At 34.5% G+C, this 24,587-nt stretch overlaps 4 protein-coding genes across 13 annotated transcripts in view; 2 read left to right on the top strand and 2 right to left on the bottom strand.

The window, feature by feature from the left end:
- Nucleotides 1–12,096, top strand: part of How (protein held out wings) — a 42,867-nt gene extending 30,771 nt beyond the window's left edge. For all 5 annotated transcript variants that reach the window (XM_083106055.1, XM_083106051.1, XM_083106053.1 and 2 more), the window contains 2 exons: nucleotides 4,641–4,837; nucleotides 9,110–12,096. In XM_083106055.1, coding sequence (XP_082962181.1) covers nucleotides 4,641–4,726 — 86 coding nt within the window. In that variant the 3' untranslated portion in view covers nucleotides 4,727–4,837; nucleotides 9,110–12,096. The remainder of the gene's footprint in view (nucleotides 1–4,640; nucleotides 4,838–9,109) is intronic.
- Morula (anaphase promoting complex subunit morula) lies at nucleotides 9,681–15,718 on the bottom strand. 3 transcript variants are annotated; one of them, XM_083106040.1, is made up of 8 exons: nucleotides 15,568–15,718; nucleotides 14,795–15,236; nucleotides 14,476–14,711; nucleotides 14,225–14,405; nucleotides 13,884–14,109; nucleotides 13,625–13,809; nucleotides 12,974–13,519; nucleotides 9,681–12,898 (listed from the first exon to the last, which is right to left on the bottom strand). In XM_083106040.1, exons 1-8 carry the CDS (start codon nucleotides 15,643–15,645, stop codon nucleotides 12,459–12,461), a joined length of 2,334 nt encoding a protein of 777 aa, XP_082962166.1. In that variant the 5' UTR covers nucleotides 15,646–15,718; the 3' UTR covers nucleotides 9,681–12,458. The 3 variants fall into 3 exon arrangements, with proteins under 3 accessions (XP_082962166.1, XP_082962165.1, XP_082962164.1); XM_083106039.1 differs by having other exon boundaries at nucleotides 14,476–14,714; XM_083106038.1 differs by having other exon boundaries at nucleotides 14,476–14,732.
- A 78-nt stretch (nucleotides 15,719–15,796) lies between these two features.
- LOC145975516 (transmembrane protein 177) lies at nucleotides 15,797–17,578 on the top strand. 2 transcript variants are annotated; one of them, XM_083106056.1, is made up of 3 exons: nucleotides 15,797–15,991; nucleotides 16,228–16,375; nucleotides 16,459–17,578. In XM_083106056.1, the coding sequence occupies exons 2-3, from the start codon at nucleotides 16,242–16,244 to the stop codon at nucleotides 17,234–17,236; spliced, it is 912 nt and encodes a 303-aa protein (XP_082962182.1). In that variant the 5' UTR covers nucleotides 15,797–15,991; nucleotides 16,228–16,241; the 3' UTR covers nucleotides 17,237–17,578. The 2 variants fall into 2 exon arrangements, with proteins under 2 accessions (XP_082962182.1, XP_082962183.1); XM_083106057.1 differs by lacking the exon at nucleotides 15,797–15,991 and having other exon boundaries at nucleotides 16,223–16,341.
- Nucleotides 17,579–17,587: 9 nt separating this feature from the next.
- LOC145975506 (uncharacterized) lies at nucleotides 17,588–24,322 on the bottom strand. 3 transcript variants are annotated; one of them, XM_083106024.1, is made up of 8 exons: nucleotides 23,914–24,321; nucleotides 23,719–23,806; nucleotides 23,316–23,485; nucleotides 19,230–23,238; nucleotides 18,808–19,124; nucleotides 18,607–18,636; nucleotides 18,189–18,491; nucleotides 17,588–18,119 (listed from the first exon to the last, which is right to left on the bottom strand). In XM_083106024.1, the coding sequence occupies exons 1-8, from the start codon at nucleotides 23,998–24,000 to the stop codon at nucleotides 18,096–18,098; spliced, it is 5,028 nt and encodes a 1,675-aa protein (XP_082962150.1). In that variant the 5' UTR covers nucleotides 24,001–24,321; the 3' UTR covers nucleotides 17,588–18,095. The 3 variants fall into 3 exon arrangements, with proteins under 3 accessions (XP_082962150.1, XP_082962151.1, XP_082962152.1); XM_083106025.1 differs by lacking the exon at nucleotides 18,607–18,636 and having other exon boundaries at nucleotides 23,914–24,322; XM_083106026.1 differs by lacking the exon at nucleotides 23,914–24,321 and having other exon boundaries at nucleotides 23,638–23,768.
- Between the last annotated feature and the right edge of the window lie 265 nt (nucleotides 24,323–24,587).

Consider the following 24,587-nt stretch of genomic DNA (forward strand, 5'->3'; position numbering starts at 1 on the left):
TTTTAATAAAAGTGGCGGATTTAAAAATTATATTTCCGCGTTTTAACATTATGTTTATATTGACATGCTAAGCAGATAAAATATTTTTGTTCTTTTATAGATAGCTTTAGTGCCAAGGAGGTCGCGAGAGTGGACAGTCGTGTGTATAGACCTCGGTCACGTTGTACCCAGGAATTACAGCGTCGTTGTAGAGAACCGTTAGCTAGGACAGTCTCGCGGAGAATCATGTTTTAGCCATTGCGCGAAAAATTCACGTAGGAATATTTAGGATACGCGAGAGAGAAATCCTTTCCAGTCCTCATCAGTATCCAAAATATATATCCCCCGCAAAGTGGTACGCTTGATATAAAGTGTCTGACACACTTGATACTTAATCAAACGAGAGACTATCCGGGAATGTAGTGATATATTCTCCACGTTTTCCACGATATATGTAGTCGAAAGTTCTCTCGAGACGCATTTTTCTTTCCTCGATACAAAGGCATCCAGTTACCCGGTGATGAATAATCGCGCGTCTCCACCACGTAAGGAAAGTTGGATGGATACATTTTTTTATACATGTAAGATCTTACAATGGATTTTCTTATGATCGACTAGGGAGATCCGTAACGCGTTATCGTTAACGCGCATTACTCAACGCAGTAATCAAAGGCCATTCATTTTTGTTGTAGCTATTTTAAATATGCGTGTATACACATGTACGTTCGTGTATATGGAAGTATTTCAGAGAATATATTATATACATATATATTTATTTCGTAGATACAGGGTGTTTCTTAATAATTGCGAAAATTTTTAGGAAATAATTCTTTGTCGAAAATTAAGAGGGGTTTTTCATATAAACATATACTCCTACATCTCTCCCTGTCGAGTTACATTCCTCCAAAAATGGAGGTAAAAATTAGGTTTTTATTTTTTTTCTCAAATTTCGAACAAGTTAAAGAAATGAAATTAGGTGGATATTTTCTATTGGTAAAAAGATTATTTATTAAATATTATTAATATTTTTTTAGCCTCCCGTATTGTTATAAGGGGATGAAACTAGCAACCCCTATTCAATATTTTATTAGAACTTTTTAATGGGAATATGATCATCTAAAAATATATTAAAAAGTTGATTTATTTAAAAATATTTTTATTTCTTTTATTTTTTCATAAAATCAGTAGTTTTCAAGAAAAAAAAATACGTTATCGTGCACAGCACGATGCTAAATAGCATAGATTTCGAATTACGAGGAATTAAATTTTAAAATAAAAATAAAATTAGAGTAAATGTTGGAAAAATTGGAACAAAAACAAAATTATAATAAAAACCTAAAAATCTAATTTTTACCCCCATTTTTGGAAGAGTGTAACTCCACAGGGAAGGATGTAGGAGTATATATTTATATGAAAAATCACCCTTAATTTTCGATAAAGAATCATTTCCTAAAATTTTTCGCACTTATTAAGAAACACCCTGTATATGAATGATATTAATGTTGTATTTGTGTAATATAGGTAATATAGGTATTTCTTTTTTTTTAAAGCTTTCTCTCTTTAGAGTTCGAAGTTAGTATATTTTCGACGAAGGGATGTTTATCGTAGACTGTAAGTCACAGCTTAGAGACATTTTTCTCCTTACTAAAACAAAGAAATCGATCGTTTTAATATATCGATATGGCGGTGATGGTATGTATAATACATTAACCGAATTTTAGTCTGCGTTTTCTTTCTCCTTTTGTTTTCTTCTTCTTCTTTTTTTTTATCTCGCGAATATATTTTATGACACGCTTGACTTAAATTACGCTTAGCGACGATTATAACTACAAAGTACCACTAGAATCCCAATCGAATCCCTCGGGTTGATATCTAACACGCGACTAAACAACTAATAACTCGATCCGTCCACCTCTCTTACGAAACTCACTCCACATTGTTTCTCTCACACATCACTCGTCCCGAATGAACACCCGTACTTCTAATTACGTAACTCTTTGCAGTGACGACTCTAGCGATGTAATTACGCGAATCGTTTAGCGCGATAATAGTTATCTAAAAACGGGAGAAAATAAATGTCAAGAGAAAAGGAGCATTCAATCGTAAGATTCTCAAGAAATAGCAGCTAATTTTTTTTATTAGAAAACATGTAATGACGAATTTAAAATCAATCGAGATAATTATCATTAATCGCACGATGCCAATCGAATTAGAAAATAATTTAGCGAGGATTCGTCGTATCTCATCAATGCAGACAGAAATTGAATCTATCGCGCGACACGCCATACAACGTTACAATGGCTGGTGATAGGTAGTCTATAATAAATATACGTATATGTAGGGTTTTTTAAAAAAAAGCGGACAGACAGTAGGTGGAGGGAGAATATACCCAGGGACCAAACAATATTTTGAGGACTGATGGTTCTAGCGTTTACTTGTAGCAAATTCAGAGACGATACAGATAAGACTATGCGTTAAAAAGTATATACTTTATTTCTCTTTTTTTTTGTTTATTTTCTAATTGCGCGTCCACGCCCCCGCAACAAAGGAGAATCGAATGATGATTAGTTAGCGCACGTACAATATTTATACGGATTATTATTTTATAGATACGCAATACTCTTTTGATGGCATAGTCTTTAAGTAATGTTAAAATTCGACGCGTTATGCAAATTATATATACATACACATATTATATGTATATATATATATCATATTATATTATTTTATACGTTTATTTAATTTTATTTTTATAAAGTTTTAGCCATTATATAGATATATTTATACGAGGTTAAGGGAAACGGATAGACGTAATTTCAATACTCATTGTTGTTAGGAACGAGTAGAATGGTTGGATACATTTTAGCTTACATGACAAAGATTTTACCTGATTTTCACGACAAAAATCAAAAATGGGATTTTGACTGCTCCAGGAGCGAGAAGAAACCCGGTGTCAAATAGATTTTCTCAAGTATTTTAATGAATTTTATATATACGCAACAAACATGTAAAAAAATCTCTCACGTACCTACAAACGTCGATAGTGAAGAGGAGATATATTTGTAAAGATGTATATGATAGGCTTTAATGAAATGTATAATAAGTAAGTAAATAAGTGCGTGTCTCCGACAAAAAGCCGTATCTCGCTTCTCGCGAAATGTCACAATATTTTTAACACAGAATTTTTCAGGGATGCACGACTTCTCTCATTGATAATACAGTATTCTTACAGAGTGTTATGGTAGGGCGAGCAAGCTTACCACAAGCCTAAGGAATACGACCGAACGTGAGCTATGAAAGATCGAGACAAATCGAAACCACAAAAATCCCATCAGGACCGAGATATCTTTAAGTAACGAATTTTTTAGGAAAAATTTTCGCACAAAAATAAATATTAATAAAACTTGAAATAAAATATCAATCTGATTAAATTTTTGACAACTATATTCTTATTAAAAAAAATCAAACAAACTTGCAGTATTTCCGAATCTTATTTAAGAATATCTCAGTATTGAATTGGGTGCAGTGTCTCATATGTATTCCATGTCAGCGATGCTCAGAGTCGACAGATCTTTATGATGCATGTCGGCGAGCATCGTGTCGATACCGAACAGTATTTCGCGCGAGTCAAGCATTTAGTAGCTTCTGCGTTCTCCGTGTTAGTCCACTCCCCTGGGAGACAGAGATGTGACGAAGAAATCGTAAACGTGGCTCGCGTATCGGTCGTAATCCGTAGGCAACACAATCAGCATTGATCCGGCGGTGTTGTTACGAATTGAACCAAGAGAAGCAATCTTATATTTTCTCTACGTTTAGCAGGGAGAATTGTCTCTGTCTCGTGGTAACAACGTGCTCTCAAATTCGTAACAACGCCGGAACCCGTTGCATACGAGGGAGAGAGATACTCCGGTATAAATATTCAGTCAAGCAATCCGTGCGTTTTTATGCACAACGATTATTTTTCATCGATATACAGGGTGTCCCAGACTTATCGAGTCAGCCGTTAATGGCAGATTCCTGAGATCATTTGGAGACGAAAATTCTAATACCAAAATGTTGAAGAAGACATAGTTTCGGCGCTACAAAGGATTAAAGATTACCAATTGGCGCGCCGCTTTTAGAGACATAACATATCGAGGGATCCGCGCAACAATATTGACATCAATAGAAGAGTTGATATAAAATAGAAAGATATGTTCAAGTGTAATTGAAACTTTAATAACATTACAATAATAATGATGTAACATGACGCAGTCAACGAATTGTTCAAAAATGTTTATAAAGATGTTCAAACTACTGACTGTTTCTGAGCACAGGAGAACGTAACGCGCCGATTGGTAATCTTTAATCCTTTGTAGCGCCGAAACTACAACTTTCTCAACATTTTGGTATCAAGATTTTCGTTTCAAAATGATCTCAGGAATCTACCATTAGTGGCTGATTCGGTAAGTCTGGGACACCCTGTATACATTTATACGGAGATCCTCTCTCTTTCTCTTTATGAAACGGGTTCCTCTCCGGTGTGTGTCGTTTGCATTGATAATAGCGGCAAGATTCTAGATTTTATAGGCCGACGGACCGGGACGCGAAAGTGTCCGCGGAAAGTGACTCTCGACGTGGCTCTCGATCATATGTACTCATGCTATGTATGTTGGCGACAGGCGCAGCGGCGGCCGCTGCCAAGCAGCGTAGACACCTGGGTCAGATCCGCGAGCACCCTTATCAAAGGGCCGGCGCTCTCTCGTGAACACGCAGAGACAGCGCGAGTATACAAAGAGAGAGAAAGTGAGAGAGCGAGCGAGAAAGAGAGAGAAAGAGAGAGAGAGAAAAAGCACTGTTCTCGCACCAACGCGGAAAGGTTAGTGTCTGCAGACGATTCATTAAGTTCTCTCTTTTGTCCTCTTAATTTTTTTTCCAACATCTTCATCTTTCTTGCAGTCTCGACGTCACGAATGATCGGGATGCTTCTTTGTCTCTACGGATTTGTTCTTATATTAAGATCCGAAGATGATTATCATCATCATTCTCTCGATGAAGAGGAATAAATCTGATAGGAGTTACGCATACATATCGGATCTTGAATAATCCAGCAGACGGAAAGCGTCCCGATCGTTCCGACCAGCAATTATATTATGTCGCTTTACCATTTATATTACGACGAGATCCGCGCAAACACAAACGCGCTCCGAGTACGTGTTTTTACCGCGTGCTAGATTATCCGCGGCGAAAATACGTACCTTTGTAGACGTGTCTCCTCTCTCGGATGTCAGTTTCGGAGAGCTTTCACTCGGTCCAAAGCAGCAGCGGTGTTGTGCCTGCGCGCCTCGTCCTGTGTACCTGACGCCGCACCGATCGACATCGGTTGTTTCTCATTATCGAATCACTTTACTTTTTTCTCTTACACACGTATATGTTTATATACATTTATATACGCGGATTGTACTTCCGGTGATAGTACGGAAGAGTTGATTAATGTCGCAGTGTACATGTCCCCCTACCTCCGAGAAATAGGTCGCACTTTCCTCAGACCTGCAACAGTGGAAACTTTCATTGGCCATAATAGTCGAGGTAATGGGAAAGAAAGGAAGAGCTGAGGAAAGGGAGGGAGAGATTATGCACATATGGGTGGATCGATGCGTGGGACGGAAAGAGAGAGAGAGAGAGAGACTTCTTTCTTAACTAAGGCCGCGAGTGTTCCATGTCCGGGATGTCGAAATATACCGATTCGCGTCAAAACACAAGACGCAACGAGACGTGGGTGCGCATCTCCTCCGGTTAGTTTTCGCGATAATTCTCGCGACACGATTATTCGGATGAAAATAGAACGCGCGAACAACACCTTGCGTCAGGCCGAATCCTATAATTAGAGTCACGGTCGCCGAGAGGAAGATTATAAAATATGCGGCTTGCATAAATTTCGCGAGTCAAAAATTTCCGCGGAGATCCGGGAGATTATTTCGTCTCGATCCTTTCTTCTCTCGATAATTTCAGAAATTAAAGTCAAATTATAACACATGTTTGTATGCGTGTACGCTTGCAAAGTGGATACGTATACATATAAGTACGAGTATTATCTTTTTAGACGTATTTACGCAAATAATAATTCACAGTAATTAATAAGAAAAAAAAATCTAAAAGACAATGTTTATTAAAATATCAAAAAAACATTGTTCAAAGATTCTTCCGGTGGACTTTGATTATTATTTATATTCTTTTTTTTATTATAAAAGATTCTCGCATAAAAATCAAAATTATTGGAAATTATTTTCCGACATTAACATACGTGTTTGTCCAAGATGTATATTTTTGTTGCAAATGAGAATTCAAGGGGCGGTAACGCGGGACGATGCGAAGGTTTATGTAACGCGTCGATCCGATCTCTGTTATCTAAATTATTATTATTATAATTATTATTATTATCATTATTATTGTTATTATTGTATCATCATTATTATTATTATTGTATCATTATTACAACTAGAACAAATCAAATCTCACGATTTAATTTCTCGATAAATTCGCGCTAACCAGTGAGATTTACGCGGGTGAAATATTTTTCACGTATGCTAATTTCATTTTGCCTTTTGAGCATCCTTTTATTCGATACGACATATCGATAAAAATAGTTTTCCGATCTGCGTATTTTTACACGTTTGAACAAAAAAAGAAGTAAAGTTAGACTCGCGGTGATGAAAATGCTGCCAGAGATGGCATCCCGCCCTCTTTACATATTTTTTATCTCACTAACAAGTATTTTTTTACAACATAATTGACATTCCTTATCATAGAGATGCAATTTCATTCTTTATAGACCGCACAACTTGCACTATCTTTATTTATAAAAGACTAACAATATAATACTCTACACACACGTATACACGCTCAGATTGATACGAATATGCGCGGATATGAGAACCACTCTTTTATGATGAAATAATTTTTTTCAAATAAAAATTGCTTATGATTAATTATAATTTTTATAAAAATTTGTCTTTTCTGTGTGTTTTTTTGTGCAAATTGTTTTCAAGTGATATATGTACGTACAATACACACACACACACACTCACATATTGTGCATATACAGCGTGTACGAATTAAGTATGCTTGTGCGAATAGTATTTTTTTAGTTTTGTTTGAGAGAATCATGCCTTGTATATATATATATATATATATATATATATATATATATATATATATATATATATATATATTTCCTTTTATAGATTTATAAATTTATAGAATAGAAAAAATTTAGATTAGAAAGTACAGTTTTTTCAATTCATATTTCTAATTTTAGAAACCATTTTATTCTTAGAATTTTGATTTCTAATTTTTTACAACTATATAATTACTTTCTTAACGTAAAGCGAAAGCAATCACGGATTTAGCAATTATATTTTATTTGTGCTCTCTGATTTGTATTATTCTGACAACAAAAATGTTATTCACACGAGATTTAATTCGCACCATAGTTATGCACATACACACATGAATCCGTATGTACATAAAGGATATTTTACAAATCACGAATCAATCAGTATTGGCAGGTTCTACGATGAAACTGTTGAATTAATAAATATTTAATAACTATTTAATTAATAAATCGCGAACAAAATCAAAATTGAGATAAATTTGTTTAACTCTAGTAACTTACTCTCTTATATATATATTCGTAAATAAATTTTGAATATTATATTGGATATTATTTCTACTCCTTCAAAAATTATATACTTGATCTATCTCAGTAAAAATTTAAAAAATTTTTAAATCAATTATTTCTCGTGCTTTCTTGCATAACTTTTGATCTATGAGTTTCTCGTCGAATCTCCAGTTATTACTCGACAGATCCAATTTACGTTAATATATATATACATATATGGATAAAAAAATTTGTTTACAATAGCGTATATTAATAATAATAATATGCTTCTTTTTAAAAAATTGCCTGGAATTGTACTACAGATATCTGTTCTGTATGGCACATGCAATACTCATGAGCCTCTGACACCTGCTTGCTGATGGGACATTAATCACTAAAGATCGATCAATAATCGGTACAATAATACCACCGCAACTTATATGTAATTGGAAATTTCGTTGTAATCTTTCTCTCATTTAATCGGTGCTAACGTGGTGGCAGGTGCACACCCAAGGCTGCCTGTCTGAAATCATCACTGTAATAATATTCGGACATAACGTACGTGTGTAACGATTAACAACAGGTAGCGATCGGTCCTTTTTTTTTCCACCGAATGTTTCTTTTTTTCCTGACATCCGACGTACAGGCAGCTACAAACAGTGTAGGGTAGATGTACCAGATAAATACTCGGTTGATGTTTTGATTCAATTTCGTGCAACACATTTTATTAATCAGAATTAATATTTTCGAGATCGCGTTTTTAAGAGAAAATATAAAGTTTAAAGTTAATAACAATCGGAGTAGATTTCAATAAACGTGATCGTTTTAACGTGAGAATTGTATAAGAGACCAATAGAGTTCTCGTTCATTAGTGCATCTACCTTGACGCGAATCACTATAACAATGTATCTATCGATTTACAATTTTGTAGCTGTTCTATGCGCGGGGAGGATATACGAATATATACAAACTATGTCACGCATTTGTATTTGAAAGAAACGGATCTAATTGTCATCGAGATAGATGAGCATATATTCATGAAATAACAAAGTGCTAGAGCTTGATATTCGATATGAATTGATAATTTTTCGCGTGTTGTTAGATTATTATCTTGTCATGACGCGTATACAAGTCGAGAATGCTTCACACTAATAATAATATTACAAATAGCCGGTGCAAAGCAATGCTTGGTCAATTTTCTAATTCCATACGCGTGGAACGATGATAATAACAAGCGACAGTTTTATAAAACGAAAATCTCCCAGTCATGAACGAAGAGTCGATTCGAGATAAAAAATTCTAACTGATATTAGTAAACTACCATGCATACATGTTGACATACGAAAGCGTTGCTTTTCACCACTAACTATATTTCTCTCAGCTGGCGAGCTAGACACTTAATGTTAACGTCGGTCAGAGTCATAATCAGATTACTAACAAACTGTTTTTTCTTTTCTTTCTTGTTAACCCGTGGTTGCCCGTGGCCTGTAGGCTTGGAGTGCTAACAATGGATATCCACTCGCCCCGTGCTAACACCTGGACTCTGGAACAGCATCCCGCGTTCGATCGGTTCACCAACCAGCCGACCACCTTCGCCGTCCGTCCGCGTCACCAGCCCTGTTCGTCAAGCTTATCCATCATCCTGTATCCTCTTAATGTTCAGAAATGTAGTTTCTCTTCCGGCGATTGGAATCGTCGATTGGATTCCGAGCCATTTCTCGTCATCGTACGACGAACGCACGACGAACGCATATATAATATATATAATATATTCATATAATATATAATTCATTTTGCAAAACATTAGCGTTATAAAGTGCACTTGCATAATATATTAGATATTCAAATGTGTACAATTAACATATTATTTTTGGGCGAGTAAACGCGGGACTCGTTTATTCCGGACTCGTTTCGGACGCGAGTCAAGTACGCGCAATTTCGGTGCAACAGTAGTAATTAGCGGTAGTTTTTATTACAAAGACAATATATTTTGCCAGATATTTTAATTTTTCCCTTCGAGGGAAGGGAAATTATATTATCGTAGCGTACGATATCTGGAGTATTTTATTTTCTCTCTCTTCTCGCGACGGCGAAACGAAATGTTTTCGCGCTTTCCCTAGTACTTACGACTCCTACGCTGGCATACTTCGTCATCGGAGATGTGACAGCGCGAGAATGTGACAATATTAATACAACTTAAACACGATGAGATATAACACACACGCGCGTTTTTTTTAGAATTAATCGCTAAGAAGGTGTCGCGCGGAAAAAAAGAAAACGCGTGAAGCTCCAAATGGATCGGAAACTCCGCTGAAGAAAATTGCAAATGATATTCTGTGTCTTCCTCTTTTCTCGTGTGACGCATCATGTCAAAAAAAAAACTCGAAATTCTGTACAACTCTCTTATATAAATGTGCCTTATATATATAATATTAACGTAGTGCGATCAAGTAGAGTCATGTTACTGATTTTTTTTTTAAAGCTTTGTTAATATCGTACGTTTATTACGTAATTTACGTAATAGCATTAGAAATGTGCAATCAAAATTTACTTTCTCAATACATATACAAAGGGAAAGAGAATGATAGGATAAAGTTAGCCACAAATAAAGTTTAAAGGTGAATTTTTTCTAAGAATCTTTTTCGTGACAAACTGCGAAAAGAATCTATTAAGATACCTGCATCTAGAATTGCGAATATCCCGAAGAGAAGGCTTTAAAGATCCGTCATCGGATGCGGATGTACGAGAGCTACATGTATATATTGTTTCAGCCAAAAGTATTAAAGAGAAGTGCTAATCGCGGAAAATATTTTAAAAACGTCAATTGTGCAATACTTTGATGACCATAAGAACAAGACGTCCTCTTCGGGACGTTTTTCGAGTGTTGCCAAAATTTTTATGGAATAAAATTACAAATGTTTGAAGAAAATGTTGCGAGAATTTCTAATTTTCGAATCGTAGAATCATTGAATACGAATGTATTTGCATATATATGTACACATATATATTTATATACATATATATATGTGTATATATGTACATACATATTGATACTATCGACGAAACATAAACAAACGAGATATCGATTTGTCGTTACGTTGCAAAATTATTTACAAGATATTATAATCATACGAATAAACAAATATGTATGTAATCTCCACAGGTGCAAGAGTGTTTGCGTGAGAGAGTGATTTACTTAATATCGACTTTATCGTTGTGTATTAGTTGCACCATTTTTAGGTCTGCCATATTGTACATGTAACGACTAAGAACGATTTCTCAACAGAGTTGCACACGTTTATAAATCCTATGTATAGTCATCCATGTGTCAAATGTTATACTCGTTCTTTCTCGACAGATATTTTTGAATTTTTATCCGAAGAGTCCCTTTTAGATACCAATAGCTTGGTACCTCTGTGTATATATATATAAATGCTGAAAAAGCATACATACACACATACAGCTACACATTAAGAGTGATCTGAAATCTACTTAAGTTCACAACGTAAATATCCGATATATATATATATATAAATATATATTTTATTATTGTACGTAAATAATTGATTTAATGAAGTGTTTTGAATATTATTGTCCTTTATTAGAAGGAGCAAATTACTTGCGCATTTCGCGATGGATTATATACAAAAACAGATATGTATACTCTTTATGTATATGCTGTTTAATATATGTATGCGCGTAAGAACATAAATTATTACACATGTATACATAATGTATTATACATATGCACTGACACTCAGTTAAACATCTGGATGATATGAATAAATACGACTGTGGTTTACTTTTGCGTTAAACGAAATTGTAATGTATATATATTGCATATATATATATATTACAATTATTATTTAACCCTAAAGAGTAAATTTATTTTAATTTTTACATTTATTGGAAAAAAAGTTTATACACTTGTACTACGATATAATTTCTCAATCATGTAAATTGCATATATACGTATAGATATCATTTTATTATTTAAAAAAATGTTTCCCTCGATATTATTTCTATTATCATCGCAAAAGTAAATCTCGGGATAATTTATTTATATCCTGTTATCATATTTATAAATATGTATACAGATAAGTTATATAAGGAAATATATATGTGCAAGCAATCTTGTTAGATCTTATATAGCATGCGAATTTACATTTATTATTCTATAGTTATATATAGTTTTTTTTGCCGAAATTTATTATATGATAATTTTTTAGTTTCATATTTTATTTTAATGTTGAGATATGTGCAGAATATATGTGGCAATATTATTGTATAAGTGACAATGAGAAGCTAATCTGTTTTCTGAAATCTCGGAAAGATCTGATTATGTGTGAATCATACTATACTGTATGCTACTTACGAAAGAAAATTTATAGTTTGCAATAAAAGTGCAAATAAAATAGTTTATACGGAAACATGTATAAAATACTATGATGAACGGCAATAAAAATATTTTTTCAATACTCGATAACCTCTTTTTGATTTTTGAAGGATCAAAGGAACTGAGCTGAACACACAAGTCTTCTATTTCATCGAAAATGTATACATGTATGCTAATTATTTATTAAGAAAGTCGGTAAATTAACATTTTATGTATAAATATGTATATATATAAATACTCCAATATGTTGGAGTATTTATGTATTATAAACTTGTATTATATAAACTTTATTTCTCTATCAAGAAAAATATTTTTCTGTGGTAATAAGAAACCAGATATCGCTCTTAACGTAATATCACAAATTATGTTTTTCTATCATTACTATACAAATGTCGTCTCAATCGTGTATCGAAACGTCGAGAATGAAATAATGAGACAACAAATTTATGATTTTGGTAATCGATAGAAACTACCGGAGAGCAGTAGTTGATGTTCCCTGACTTTCCTATCTAGAAATTGCCTCAATTCCGGTAAACCGCATTCCACGGCGCCGGGTCCTTGAGACGCAAACATTTTCAACATCTGATGAATCCTTTCTATTGGCATCGAATCTAGATTCGTCAACATCCCAACGATATACGACCAAAACACTTGCAGTTCCTCTTCTCTTTGATCGCTGGCCGAAGCCATGACGCTTTCGGTTTCCTCCTCCTCGACAATGTCCGTTGATAAGCGATTCTTGGATGTACTTTCTTCTTGCAAAACGTATACATCATTGGAAGTTTCTTTTAACAGGCCTTGCGATACCCAGAATGTCATCTTACGTCGTAAAACAGTTGCTGGAGCGTGTATCACTTCCGCCAAATCTTGCAAAGCCCATTCACCTATAAATCAACTTTAATTGGTAATATTCTCACTATATGATTATGTTTACAATAATAATCGTCCATTGTACTTACTTTTATCTTGAAAATGCAAGATAATTGTTGCGTGTACCGGCGTAACATTTATGTCCAATTTTCTATCTTTCAATTCAATTTCTAGACTCACATTTCCTAAATGAGGCTTCCAACAGAGCGTCCTATTTCCCTTCAAGGCCTCAAACGCCTTCACGTACTTATTCAATTGATTCTGTACGATATTCGGTAATTTCAGCTTCCAGTCTTCTTTGAACGGCGGCCAGAATTGTGCCGACAATATGAGCGCGGAAGTGGGAAAGAGTTCCCTCTGCAGATTGTAACTGGTATCGGAGTGGATATTACCGTCTATTCTTTTCGAGTCGTAAACGTCTTTCAGCATAACTTCGCAGTAATGCAACTGATTCTCTCCGAACCGTCTCTTCAACAATTCTAAGTGACGTATCTCACGTTCGGTATGATAGTTGAGTTGCGATAACAATCTGTCTGCCAGCAATGTTCGATACTCGTTGACAAATAAATCCTGACTGCCGTAGACGTTCACTAACGTAGAGATTATGTCGGACACCTTGCGCTGCGTTGATTTAGCTGAAAAGAAATAAATCCTATATATTTAAAACTGAACTATGAGCAAAGCCAGCCAACATAATGCAGGCTGTTTTAAAACGTCGCTAGTAAAATCTCGCGATTTACAGGGATCAGCATCGACTGGATCCGGCATCCATTTTTCCCAATCCTCGGTCTCGTCATCCGCTGAACCGTCGTCCAGTTGCAGACACTCGCCCTTTACCAATTCGTCGGCTAATTCGCTTGGCGAATCGTCGAGCAGGCTATTAACAACAGAACGTACGGTATCTTCTCTGCTCCTCAAATAACTCCTGAAGAAATAAACATATTTGACAAATCGATAGGCGAAAATCATATATTGTGCGACAAGATGCAGAGAACTCACTTGATAGGTTCCGTTACAGCTTCCAAAAGAACTCCCGTCGAATCGAGATGCTTGAGCGCTTTGATCGCGGCAATGTAAGCCGTCACTATATCCGGGGTGTTCACGCCAGGATGTAGGAGCCTCGTTTTGATCGCTTCTTGCAAATTCTTAATTAAGACTTTCCGTTGATCGGTTCTTTCGAGGCAAATTCGAAGATCATCCACCGCGGGTTGTGACTCGGGATATTCTGAAGAAAAATATAGCATGTAAATACAAATTATTATATAATTTTATAATTATTATATTTTAGATGTATACATATAAATACATACCCATTATTATATACCTAAATACATACATACCTATTATTATATTAAAGAGATGATTGATTCTTATCTTGGTGTATGTTTCATATAGAAAATGAGATAATTTTTGTTTAAATTTATTTATGGCATTACGAATTTCATCACTAAGTGTTACTGTTTTTGAAAAGCCACCGGAATAAATTCTTATCAGCCAACTCATGACGACAGTTTCCAGCCACTATAAAAATACAACATCAATATACATAGTTATCATTAATGTATAATAATAGTTTTAAAAATTCACATACATTTTCTAATGGAATCAATTGAGACACATCAAATGTTTTGTCGCATGTTTGAATCACGTGATTCTCGATACGAATATGAATTAACGATGTGAGTACATTTCCTACGAGTCTCTCCAATAATTTCAGCTCGATTAGTTTTCTGTTTGTCTCGTGAAATATGTAAACTATCATTTGGCATTGACAGTTCTCGACTTCCTGAGCACATCCAATGCATTGGATCTCATTAACCGATACATCTGCTTTGAATACATACATTTCTGTAATATCATACATTTTGGAAAAATGAATAAAATGAATTAAGATAAATCTTGACATTTACCTGGCGACGAATTATCCGAATTGCAAAATACATTAAAGGCGATTTTATAGAAATGTTCTATAATACATTCATGATGCAGAGGTAATTGACTCAACAATGTTGCTCTCACAATGAGCTTGAATCGTGCTTCTATATCATTCTCGACACTTGATGGATCCGTAACCACATCCTGGTTCTGTCTTAAATATTCCAATTTTTTCAAAAGAGGTAGAAACTCGGTGAGATTGCTGTACAGGTCATCTACCGCGGACTTGAACAATTCAAATCCTCGTTTACTGTCCTCTGTATTCTCAAACTTTTCCCAGAACGCTGGTGCTACATGCCAACGAATGTATTGTTCTATATGATGGATAACAATATCCTCGACAAATTGTGACAGCTTCAAAACTCGCACATCCTCCGCAAGGTTCGCAAACTCCTCCTCTGTGCATTCTTCCTTAGTCTGAAGAAAACAAGAACAATTATTTTTGGAAATAAAAAATAATCACCGAATTATTCCGATTAAAAATAAACTATATTACTAATTTGTTTTTCAAGTAAATGTCTCAAGAAAGCATAATATATAATAATATATATTATTAAATTAATGTATAATATTATTAAATTAATGTATAATATTATATAATGTATAAATTAAATTATATATATTAATATATATTGGCGTATCAAGAGTATAGTTTCACGGATTGTCAATCATCAATATCGTAAAATATAATTCAGTTAGAAAAATGCAAACTTGTAATATTAGCAATATATATTGTAGTAAATATTACATGCAATAGCTTTTCGCTAAGCACTGGAAACGCCCGTTCTATCCGGACGAAAATATCTTCTACACCCGCCTCCGTCATGTTTAAAACTAACAAGTTCGAATTGCTCCAAACTCCAAAACAACTCAGTTTAGGATGCGTTCAAAAATCCTACATGTGGGACCAAATAGCTTTTGATCGACCAATCAAGACAAATAAATATTTCCTTCTTTTATTCTGATTGGTCAATTGAATGCTATTCTATCCCACGAGTAGATTTCCGAATGCACCTTTAGGTTAGCGTCCGATTAGATATGGTATGTGTCAGGTTAAGTTAGGCATGCTATGTGAGAATTTTCATCGAGTATTGTATATACCTATAAAAGAGAAAAAAATATATTTTTAAAATACATTTTTTGTTATTAATTTTTATACCAAATTTGTTAACGTAAGTATCGCAAAAATACTAGGAGCCATTGATTTTGATGACCAAGTCAAATTTGGAAGAACAGCTGATTTAAGTGAGATACAGAAGATACAGTACAATAAAAGAAAATTTTAAAATAATTTTCCAAAATTGACTTGGGCCACTTGCAAAAGATAGAGATAGGCAGCATTTAATATATATATTTATTATAATATTATACTAACAAATGTCATATTCAGAAATAATTTCATTTTCAGAGCCTCGTAGCAAAATGAGTATATTTTCATTTAAGTATAGAAACTTAATCTTGGGTGTAACAGCAACTGCTGTTGGATATTACGCAGTTCTCATGCCACATACTATCTTTTTAAGTAAATACAGATTTATAGTAGCCACGTATTATCAGTAAGTAGCAAAAGTTACTGAGATTCACTCTGAATCTGAATCTAATTTAATTTATTTTTTATTTACTTTTCCCAAACATATAGAATGGGCAAAGAAATCCCGTTAGGTTTTAAAATAAAGCAGAGAATCCAGGAAGTAATGAACGATTTAAAACTATCCGATGACATTAGGAATGTTATACAGCCCTTCAGTGTGTTTGGTCTTGATTTATTTCATGCTGGGACACTCAATAACAAGTATGGAGCGATATTGGGAATTCCTGCCAATTTTACCAATACGATAGAACAACTCTACAAGAACATGCAAGTTAAGGAGCAGCCGATAGACTGGACACGACAAGACGCACAAAGCTTGTTGAATGGGGCGATACTCTCGGAGAGTGCGCAAAAATTCGCGATAGCGTGCGAGATTCTGCGAATTCAGGCGGAGGAGCCATATTTCAATTCATACCTTCTAGCTCTGATTATAGCAATATTGTGGACACTTTATAACGCTATAACATACAAATTCAAATTGCGTGGCCAGAATGTGGTACTGTGTCGTATACTTTACTCGAGTTTCACCATATTGGGTGCGATATCGTGGTTTGGAATCAAAGATTATCGAAGTTATTATCTTGACAAGAAGGACGATGAAGCCTTGTGTAATCTAGGAGCAGAGTATGTTAAAGGGGGACAAGAATTTTTTGAGAAAACATTAATTAGAAACAGAGCTTTAAGATCTCTCTTGGGAGAGGAAGGAAAACGTATATATACAGCTTATGGAAATGAAAAGATTTTTTTGAGGCAGAAACATGTGCCACTTTCTCACAGAAAAGACTTCTTTGATTCACGTCTACAAAATTTAGAAGACGTGAAATAAATATTTCTTTCGCATTTACAATAACTAGAAAAAGCGTTCTTTTTACACGATTCCATCCGACACGATTAAACAATCAAAATTTTAATGTTTGCTGCACTCGTAATCAGCGATCCACTTTTCTGCAATACTTAAAAAAAAACATGACTTTTCATTTAATTAATTGTGATTTGACCGCTTTTTGTTTATCAAAAAATGAAACAATATAAATGGCATGTCAGATATCTTCGTAAATGCATCGAAAACTGTAAATGTACGCCATTACATACATGTACATATGTATATTTCTTATGTCATTAATGTCAACGCAGATTGTTAGTGATAATAAACTGTTACTATTTGAAATACACAGTATTCGTTATATGAATATATATATTATCAATTATATACTATGTATATGTACACATTATTCTCTTTCCTTAAAATAGTTCAATTATACTTACAACATATTGCTCTAAGTCCTTAATGTATAAAGTATTTATCGTAAAAGTGTATACTCTTCCACCACGAATATCTATAGCAAATATGATATATACTTTATATATCATATAAAGTATATAATATGATATATACTTTATGCAATAAAGACTAGAAAAGTAAGGACACATTTTATAAATCATCTATATTTGTATAATATCGTATAAGCTTTATCTCGCTCGCGTATAATATAACATTCTGTTAAATTAATATTTATAAAAAATTATAAGAGTAGATATTTCAACTATTTTGTACAATTCTCTTGCTTTCCTCTTTATATATCAGACCGAAGCTGTCCACGTTATTATTAATGGCCTATAGAAATATAGAAATCGCATCAATTATGGAACATTGTGCATCTCTATATAGAAAAGTACATTTCGGACTATGAAAGACCAAGTGAGCCAAACTGAAAAAAAAATTGTAGATGCGTCAGTCATATTATGTTATGCTATGTACAAGACATAGTTGTGCTTACCAGAGTCAGTTTGTCCTCTTCTTTTTTAAGTATTTTTGTGGTTTGTTCTTGGTCAAACTTTACAACAGCGGCGATCACTCTGGCAAGTACCATGGTCTCCCTTCCCATCATGTATTCAAATAGAATATTTCTAAGATATTCAATTTCTGTCGAATCCTCCAACGTATCGTGCCGGAGTTTTACTAGCTTCCTGAGCTCTGCAATCTCTCGTCTTTGAGATGTCAAAGTCTGTTGCAGTGTATGAATTGAACCGGTGCTCGTTTGTATCGCGGCCATCGCCACGCGCGATGTGCTCTCTAATTCCTGTGCAAAGTTTTAATTTAATCTAAATTCATATTTTAATTGCTATACATGTAGAAAAAAAAGCAATAGCTCTAGGTGTTAAAGAAAAAAAGAAATAAAATGTAATAAGCTTTACCTCGGAAGCTGCTTCGGTTTGTACATCAAGCTGAAAATAATGCGAACACATATAAACGCAAATTAAAAAATTAAATTTAAAAGAATACATATACGTGAAAACGTGCATGAACGAATAATCTCATTTGGAAAATATGCACATTCAGTTCTAACAAGCGCGCTAAATCAAATTATATTTTAATTCAGGATTGTGTGAACTTACCTTTCTTTCATTCTGCCATTCCTTCGTAAGTTCGTTTAATTCCTCCTCGTGTTTACCTTGCAGATTATCTATCTTCTGTTGGACAATAGCTTTCCATTTTTTCTCTATTTCTTTTATTTCGTTGCTATGTTCCTTCTTAATCTGTGCGATCGTTTCCATCAAGCGATCGATATCCTTCCCCTTTTCCGTCTCCGCATCTTTCTTCTCCAGAACAAGGCTCTCAAGTTGCTCTGACTTCTCTGTCAATTCTATTTGACAATCTTTTAGTTGTTCTTTATACTGTTGCACAACATTCGACTCGTAATTCTGTTGGCGATCTATAAAAATTAAATATTTATGCGTTATATATCTCGAAAAAAATATTTCAAGATTGTTTCATTTTATACACATGTATATATTTTTTTAAATAAAACATATTTTACCAAAACGTTTCTCCAACGCGGCTTGGAGCTCCTCTTCTTTATCGTGTAACTGAGCTTGGAACTCTTTCACCAGTTGCTTCAGCCTCATTCCTTGTTCTTCTTCGTTAGTCTTTAAATCTCCTTTTAATTGATTGGTTTGGGCTTTCAATTCACTATTCATCAATGTCATCTGCGTCTCTTTCGCTTGGAATGTTATCAACGCTTCGTCGAGCTGCGCCTCTAATCTCTTATTCTCTTCACGCAATTTGTCATTATCGAGCTGGCACTTTGTATCATTACGAGCGATTTCTAATTCTTCTCGCAATGTATCGTTCATTCGAGCGAGAGAATTAATTTCTGACTGTAGGCTAACGACCTTTCCTTCCAACGGTGCGATGAAATTTTTCAGCGTCTCGACTTCCTTTCTTTTTTCGTCGATTTCCAACGAAAACTGTCTTAAGTTTCCAATCTCCTGCAACATATTGGAATTTTTGTCTTCTAATAATCTTATCTCCGCATCTTTCTCTGTCAATAAGTTTTTCAAGGCGCCCAATTCCGTCGACGAATTCTTTTCGGATTGCAAAGCATCCAATTCTGACTGCAATCTGTTATTTTCTGTGCGTAGGTCGTTCAAACTAGATATTTTTGATTGTAAATTATTTAAATTGGTTTTTAACTCTATGTTACAAGACTTTAAATCCTCTAATTCGATCATTTTATCTTTTAAGGCTGCCTGCTCGGCGATCAATTTATTATATTCCAAACGTATCGCCTCTGTGTCCGAATTCTTTTGGATGAAATCGTTGAGTTCCGATTTGAGCTCTATGTTTTTATCTTCTATGTCCTTAATTCTTGCAATTTCATCTCTCAATGATTTTAATTCCACAAGAAGTTGTTCGTTCTTTTCTTTCAAAATATTACTACTTGTTACAGCTGCATCCAATTTGGAAACTTCATCATGCAATTCGTTGTTCCGTTCATCAAGTTTTTCTTTAACTTCTTGCAATTCTCTCTCACTCATCGTCAATCTTTCACTTAATGAATTTAATTCCGTCTTTTTATATTCAAGTTGCGTATTAACGACTGTTAATTCATCGTTCAGACGTTCCGTTTCCTTGTTCTGATTATTTAATTGAGATTTATACGATTCCATACAACTTTGTGTTGTTTTCCCTAATTCTTCAATATCCCTCTCGTAATCTTCGATTTTTTGCTTCAGATCCTCCTCATTTTCGCATAGCTTTTGATTGCGATTCAAAAGATCGTTATGTTTATCCTTCAAATCCTTATTCTCCAAAGTAATCTTCGCGAGCTGAGCATTTTCCAATTTCAGCGATTCTATTTGTTTTTCAGAAGTTTCCAGCATATTGGATAATTTTGCGTATTTACTTTTCAGGTCGTCAAGTTCAGCGTTCATCTCCTCGATCGTTTTACTTTGTCGTTCTTTGAGCATTTTCATCTTTTTTAATTGTACAAGCTTAACATTTGTCGTTTCTTGCAATTCTTTATTATTTTTCATTAATTCAGCAGTTTCTTTTACGTGATTTTCACTCGCTGCTTGATATTCCGCCTTCAAACTTTGATAATCCCTAAGAGATTCTTCGATTTTCTGTGCATGAGCATCGCACGTCGATTGTAAAAGCGCAATATGCTCTTCCTCGTTCGTCAATTTCTCATCGCGTTTCTTTATTTCACCTTCCTTCTCGACCAGGTCCTCCTTTAAACGAGCAATTTCCAATTTCGAAGTGTGCAATTCCTCTCGAAGAGCATCCTTATCGCAGCTTTCCGACTTCAATGAATTAATAATATCGGTCGCTTCGTGTAACTTGACATTTAATTCGTCCACTTCTTTAAAGATATGACTGGCTTGTGTGTGCTTCTCTCTTAAATCATCAATTTCTATCGATAATGCGTGATTTACAGACTCGAGGTTTTCTAACACTCTTAATCGTTCCTGCAAAACCTTGACTTCTTGTTGCGATTCCGTCAAATTATGCGAGGCCTCTTCCAAATCATGTATTTTAAAAGTAAGATTATCAATTTCGACTGTCAATTTACTATTCATTACTTTCAGCTCGTCATACTGATCACTTTTCAAAGTCATTTCTTTCAATTGTTCATTAGTTTGTTTCAGTTCCGCTTCCAACATGGATTTGAGATTTACAACTTGTGCCAATTCCGATTGCAGTTCTACTTCTTTAGATGTGAATTGTTCCATATTTTTTATTTTCGAGTGCAAATTATTCACTTCGGATTTGAGTGTCACGTTTTCTTCTTCAAGTTTTACAAAAGACATAGCAAGAATCACGTTCAGATTCGATATTTCGGCTTTTTGATTTAAGAATTCTTCCTTTACAACACTTTTAACATTTATGCAATCTTGCTTTAAACGCTGCATACAATCGTTATAATAAACAAGACGATTTATCAAATCGCTCCTCTCTTTTTTCAATAAACTTAAAGCCGAATTATCCGCTTGGACTTTATTTTTAAGATCGTCGATCGTGGATTTGCAAAATTCGAGCTCATTTTGTACTGCACTCAATTCTGACTTTTTATTGTCCAATTCCTTCTGCATCTCCGAGAGTTCCGTTTTGTCTTCCAATTTGTCTTTAAGAGACTTTATCTGTATCTCTTGTTCCGTCAATTTATGTTTAGTCTTTTCGAGCATAGCTGTGTACTGCTGTATCTTTTTATTATAATTTTCGCACACCTGATCCCTGTCAATTAATGCATTCCTAATGTTTTCCAATTCCTTGTCGACGCTTTGTACCGTAGCCTGAAGTTTCTCGATTGTCGCATCAGCATCTTTCTGTTTCTCTTCCATGATAATTTTTTGCGCATTGTATTCATCCTTTAATTCCAAATATGTTTCTTTATAAGCTGTCAGTTGGGCGTGTAACGCTTCTTTGTCATGTCTATACTCGACATTTTGTTTCTCCAGTTCCTCTAATTTACATTGCCATTCCATTCCCTTTTCCTTCAAATGAAGCGTTAATTCCTCCAACATATTCTCATCTTTTCCTGCTCTCGTTTCTTCGCTATGATCGATTTCATCGCGATGTTTTACAGCCGCCTTTTCCTTAGTCTCATGCGCCGTCGTATCCTTATCTGTAGTTGTAGTATGCGAAGATTTCAATTTACCTAATTCAGTTTTATATTTCACTATAATTTCGTTTAAATTCTCTCTATCTTCAATCGTGTGTTTCAGGTCGATTTGTAATTGTTTGATCTGTTCTTCCTTTTCTTCGAGTTCCCTGTGAACCGAAAGTTTATTCTCGGCTAAGGAAATTGCCGATTCCTCCTCGCGTTTGTGCAGAATATTCACTTGTTCCGTCAGTTTCTCAATCTTAGTATGTGCTGTACTCAATTCAGCTTCCATTGCACTTATTTTCTCGGCAGTGGAATTTGTTAGTGCCGTATAATCGTTTTCCAAAGTACTCTTCTCCTTCATCACTTCAGTAAACTTTTCCTTATTACGCTTCAAGGAATCCTTATATTTTAAAACAAGATTTTCCAATTTTTTTAACTTATCCTTTAACTGAGCATTTTCTGCTGACAGAGCGTTATTCTCATCCCCATTAGACGGCTCATTGGTCAGATCAATTAGATTGTCTTTAGAATTTTCCTTTCCTTCTTCTGATACTGAATTGTCTAAACTTGGTCCGCTTGCTTGTAATAATTTTATTTTTGTATTTAATGTATTTATAACGTGATCCTTCTCTTCTATATCATTTCTCAATGCCTCTTCCAAATGAGCTTTTGCTTGTTGTTCTAATTGACATTGTTCTTTTAGGTCAGTTATTCTCCTTAGAACTTTATCCTGTGTTTCAACTAATACAGATTCCAGCCTGCTTTTTACTCTGTCCAATTCACGATAATGAGCAGCTAGATCAGTATATCTACCACGATATTTATGATACTTTGTTTGTACCTTTCGATAAGCGGAATATAACTGATCCTTTGTAACTCTATCAAGATGAGGACTAATATTATCATCTACTTCGCTGGCCGATTGATCCATATCTGACTGTAAAATTAAAACTTTTAGTCTTAACAAAAAATTATGAACGATTTGCTAATAGATAATTAAAAAACAAGACAAACCTGTAAGTGATATAGATTTGGAGGACTCTCGTACATTGGAAACAACGAAGACGCATCACTAGTGACACTGCTCACCGAAGATCTTCTCGAGATCTCCACACGATTTGGGGATGGTGACATTAGGTCAACATTTTGGAAACTATGTTTTGCTGGAGTATTCTTTGGTGTTTCTGTAAATAAAATATCATGTGTTAATTTAAATCTCCAGAATGCATGTAAGATATGTCGCCAAGAGGACAGAAAGAGAACACTTATATATCTGTCTGAAATATATTGTATCAAAGTTGAAAATTATTTAAATATTCAGTTTTTGATAACTCACCCTATATATTCCAAACATTTCGAATCTTCAAACACTTTGTCAAATATTAAGCGATTTAGATGCAAACATAAATATGCTTACCATCTCCATCTTCTGTCAAGCTGAAATTGTCACTTGACGCTGACACTTCCTGAATCGAGCTGTTAGATAGTGCTGGTGATACCACAGCCTATAAATATAACAATAAAAAAAAGACCGACGTCAAGTCAATGATAGTCATTTGATTGTCAATCATATTTAAACTGTGTCAAAAAACGTCAAACGAAACCTGCCAACCTGCGCCAGTTGTTGAACGCTCGCCTGTAACCTGGCGGGCGACTGCTTCATTTCCTCCGCTAATTTATCCTTGAATTTCTTGAACATCCTGGTATTTATCGGAAATTGCGGTTAAGCGTGATAAGCGCGATAACGTATGGAATCAGGGCTTTTCGAAGCGTCAAGCGGGCGCGATGTTTACGTGGACTTGATTCGGGTTGGTGACAGCAGGAGCGCGAGCTGGAAGAGTCCGTCCTACGCGGTTCAATACGATCGACATAGTGCAATCGGAATCTCGTGTCTCATATTCCCGCTTCTCACAAGCGAAGTAGAATCGGTCGATGCGAAGAATCGCGCCTAGCTCTACATTATTTGATTATGTATTTCATATATATGAACTGTATGCCACATATGTATATCGCTCGCCATAGTATAAGTAGTTAGTGACGTCATTTGGACATTAGATACAGTTTTCAACGCAGATTCCTGAATGATTTATAATTGTCACATTTCCAATGACATAAAATTTCAAAAATTAGATTTGTTACAAATAAAAATACGAATACTAGTAATTAAAATAATTACGTAATTTTTTTCTAGCATCATATAAATTTTAGAATAAAAAATGCGTTATTAAAAAATAATACATATCATATAAAATAGAATCTAAATATCTCTCAACAAAATATACTGAT

Source organism: Camponotus vicinus, unplaced genomic scaffold, assembly GCF_025532165.1.
Source record: "Camponotus vicinus isolate PSW18456_S1 unplaced genomic scaffold, iyCamVici1.0 SCAF_8, whole genome shotgun sequence".
NCBI lineage: Eukaryota > Metazoa > Arthropoda > Insecta > Hymenoptera > Formicidae > Camponotus > Camponotus vicinus.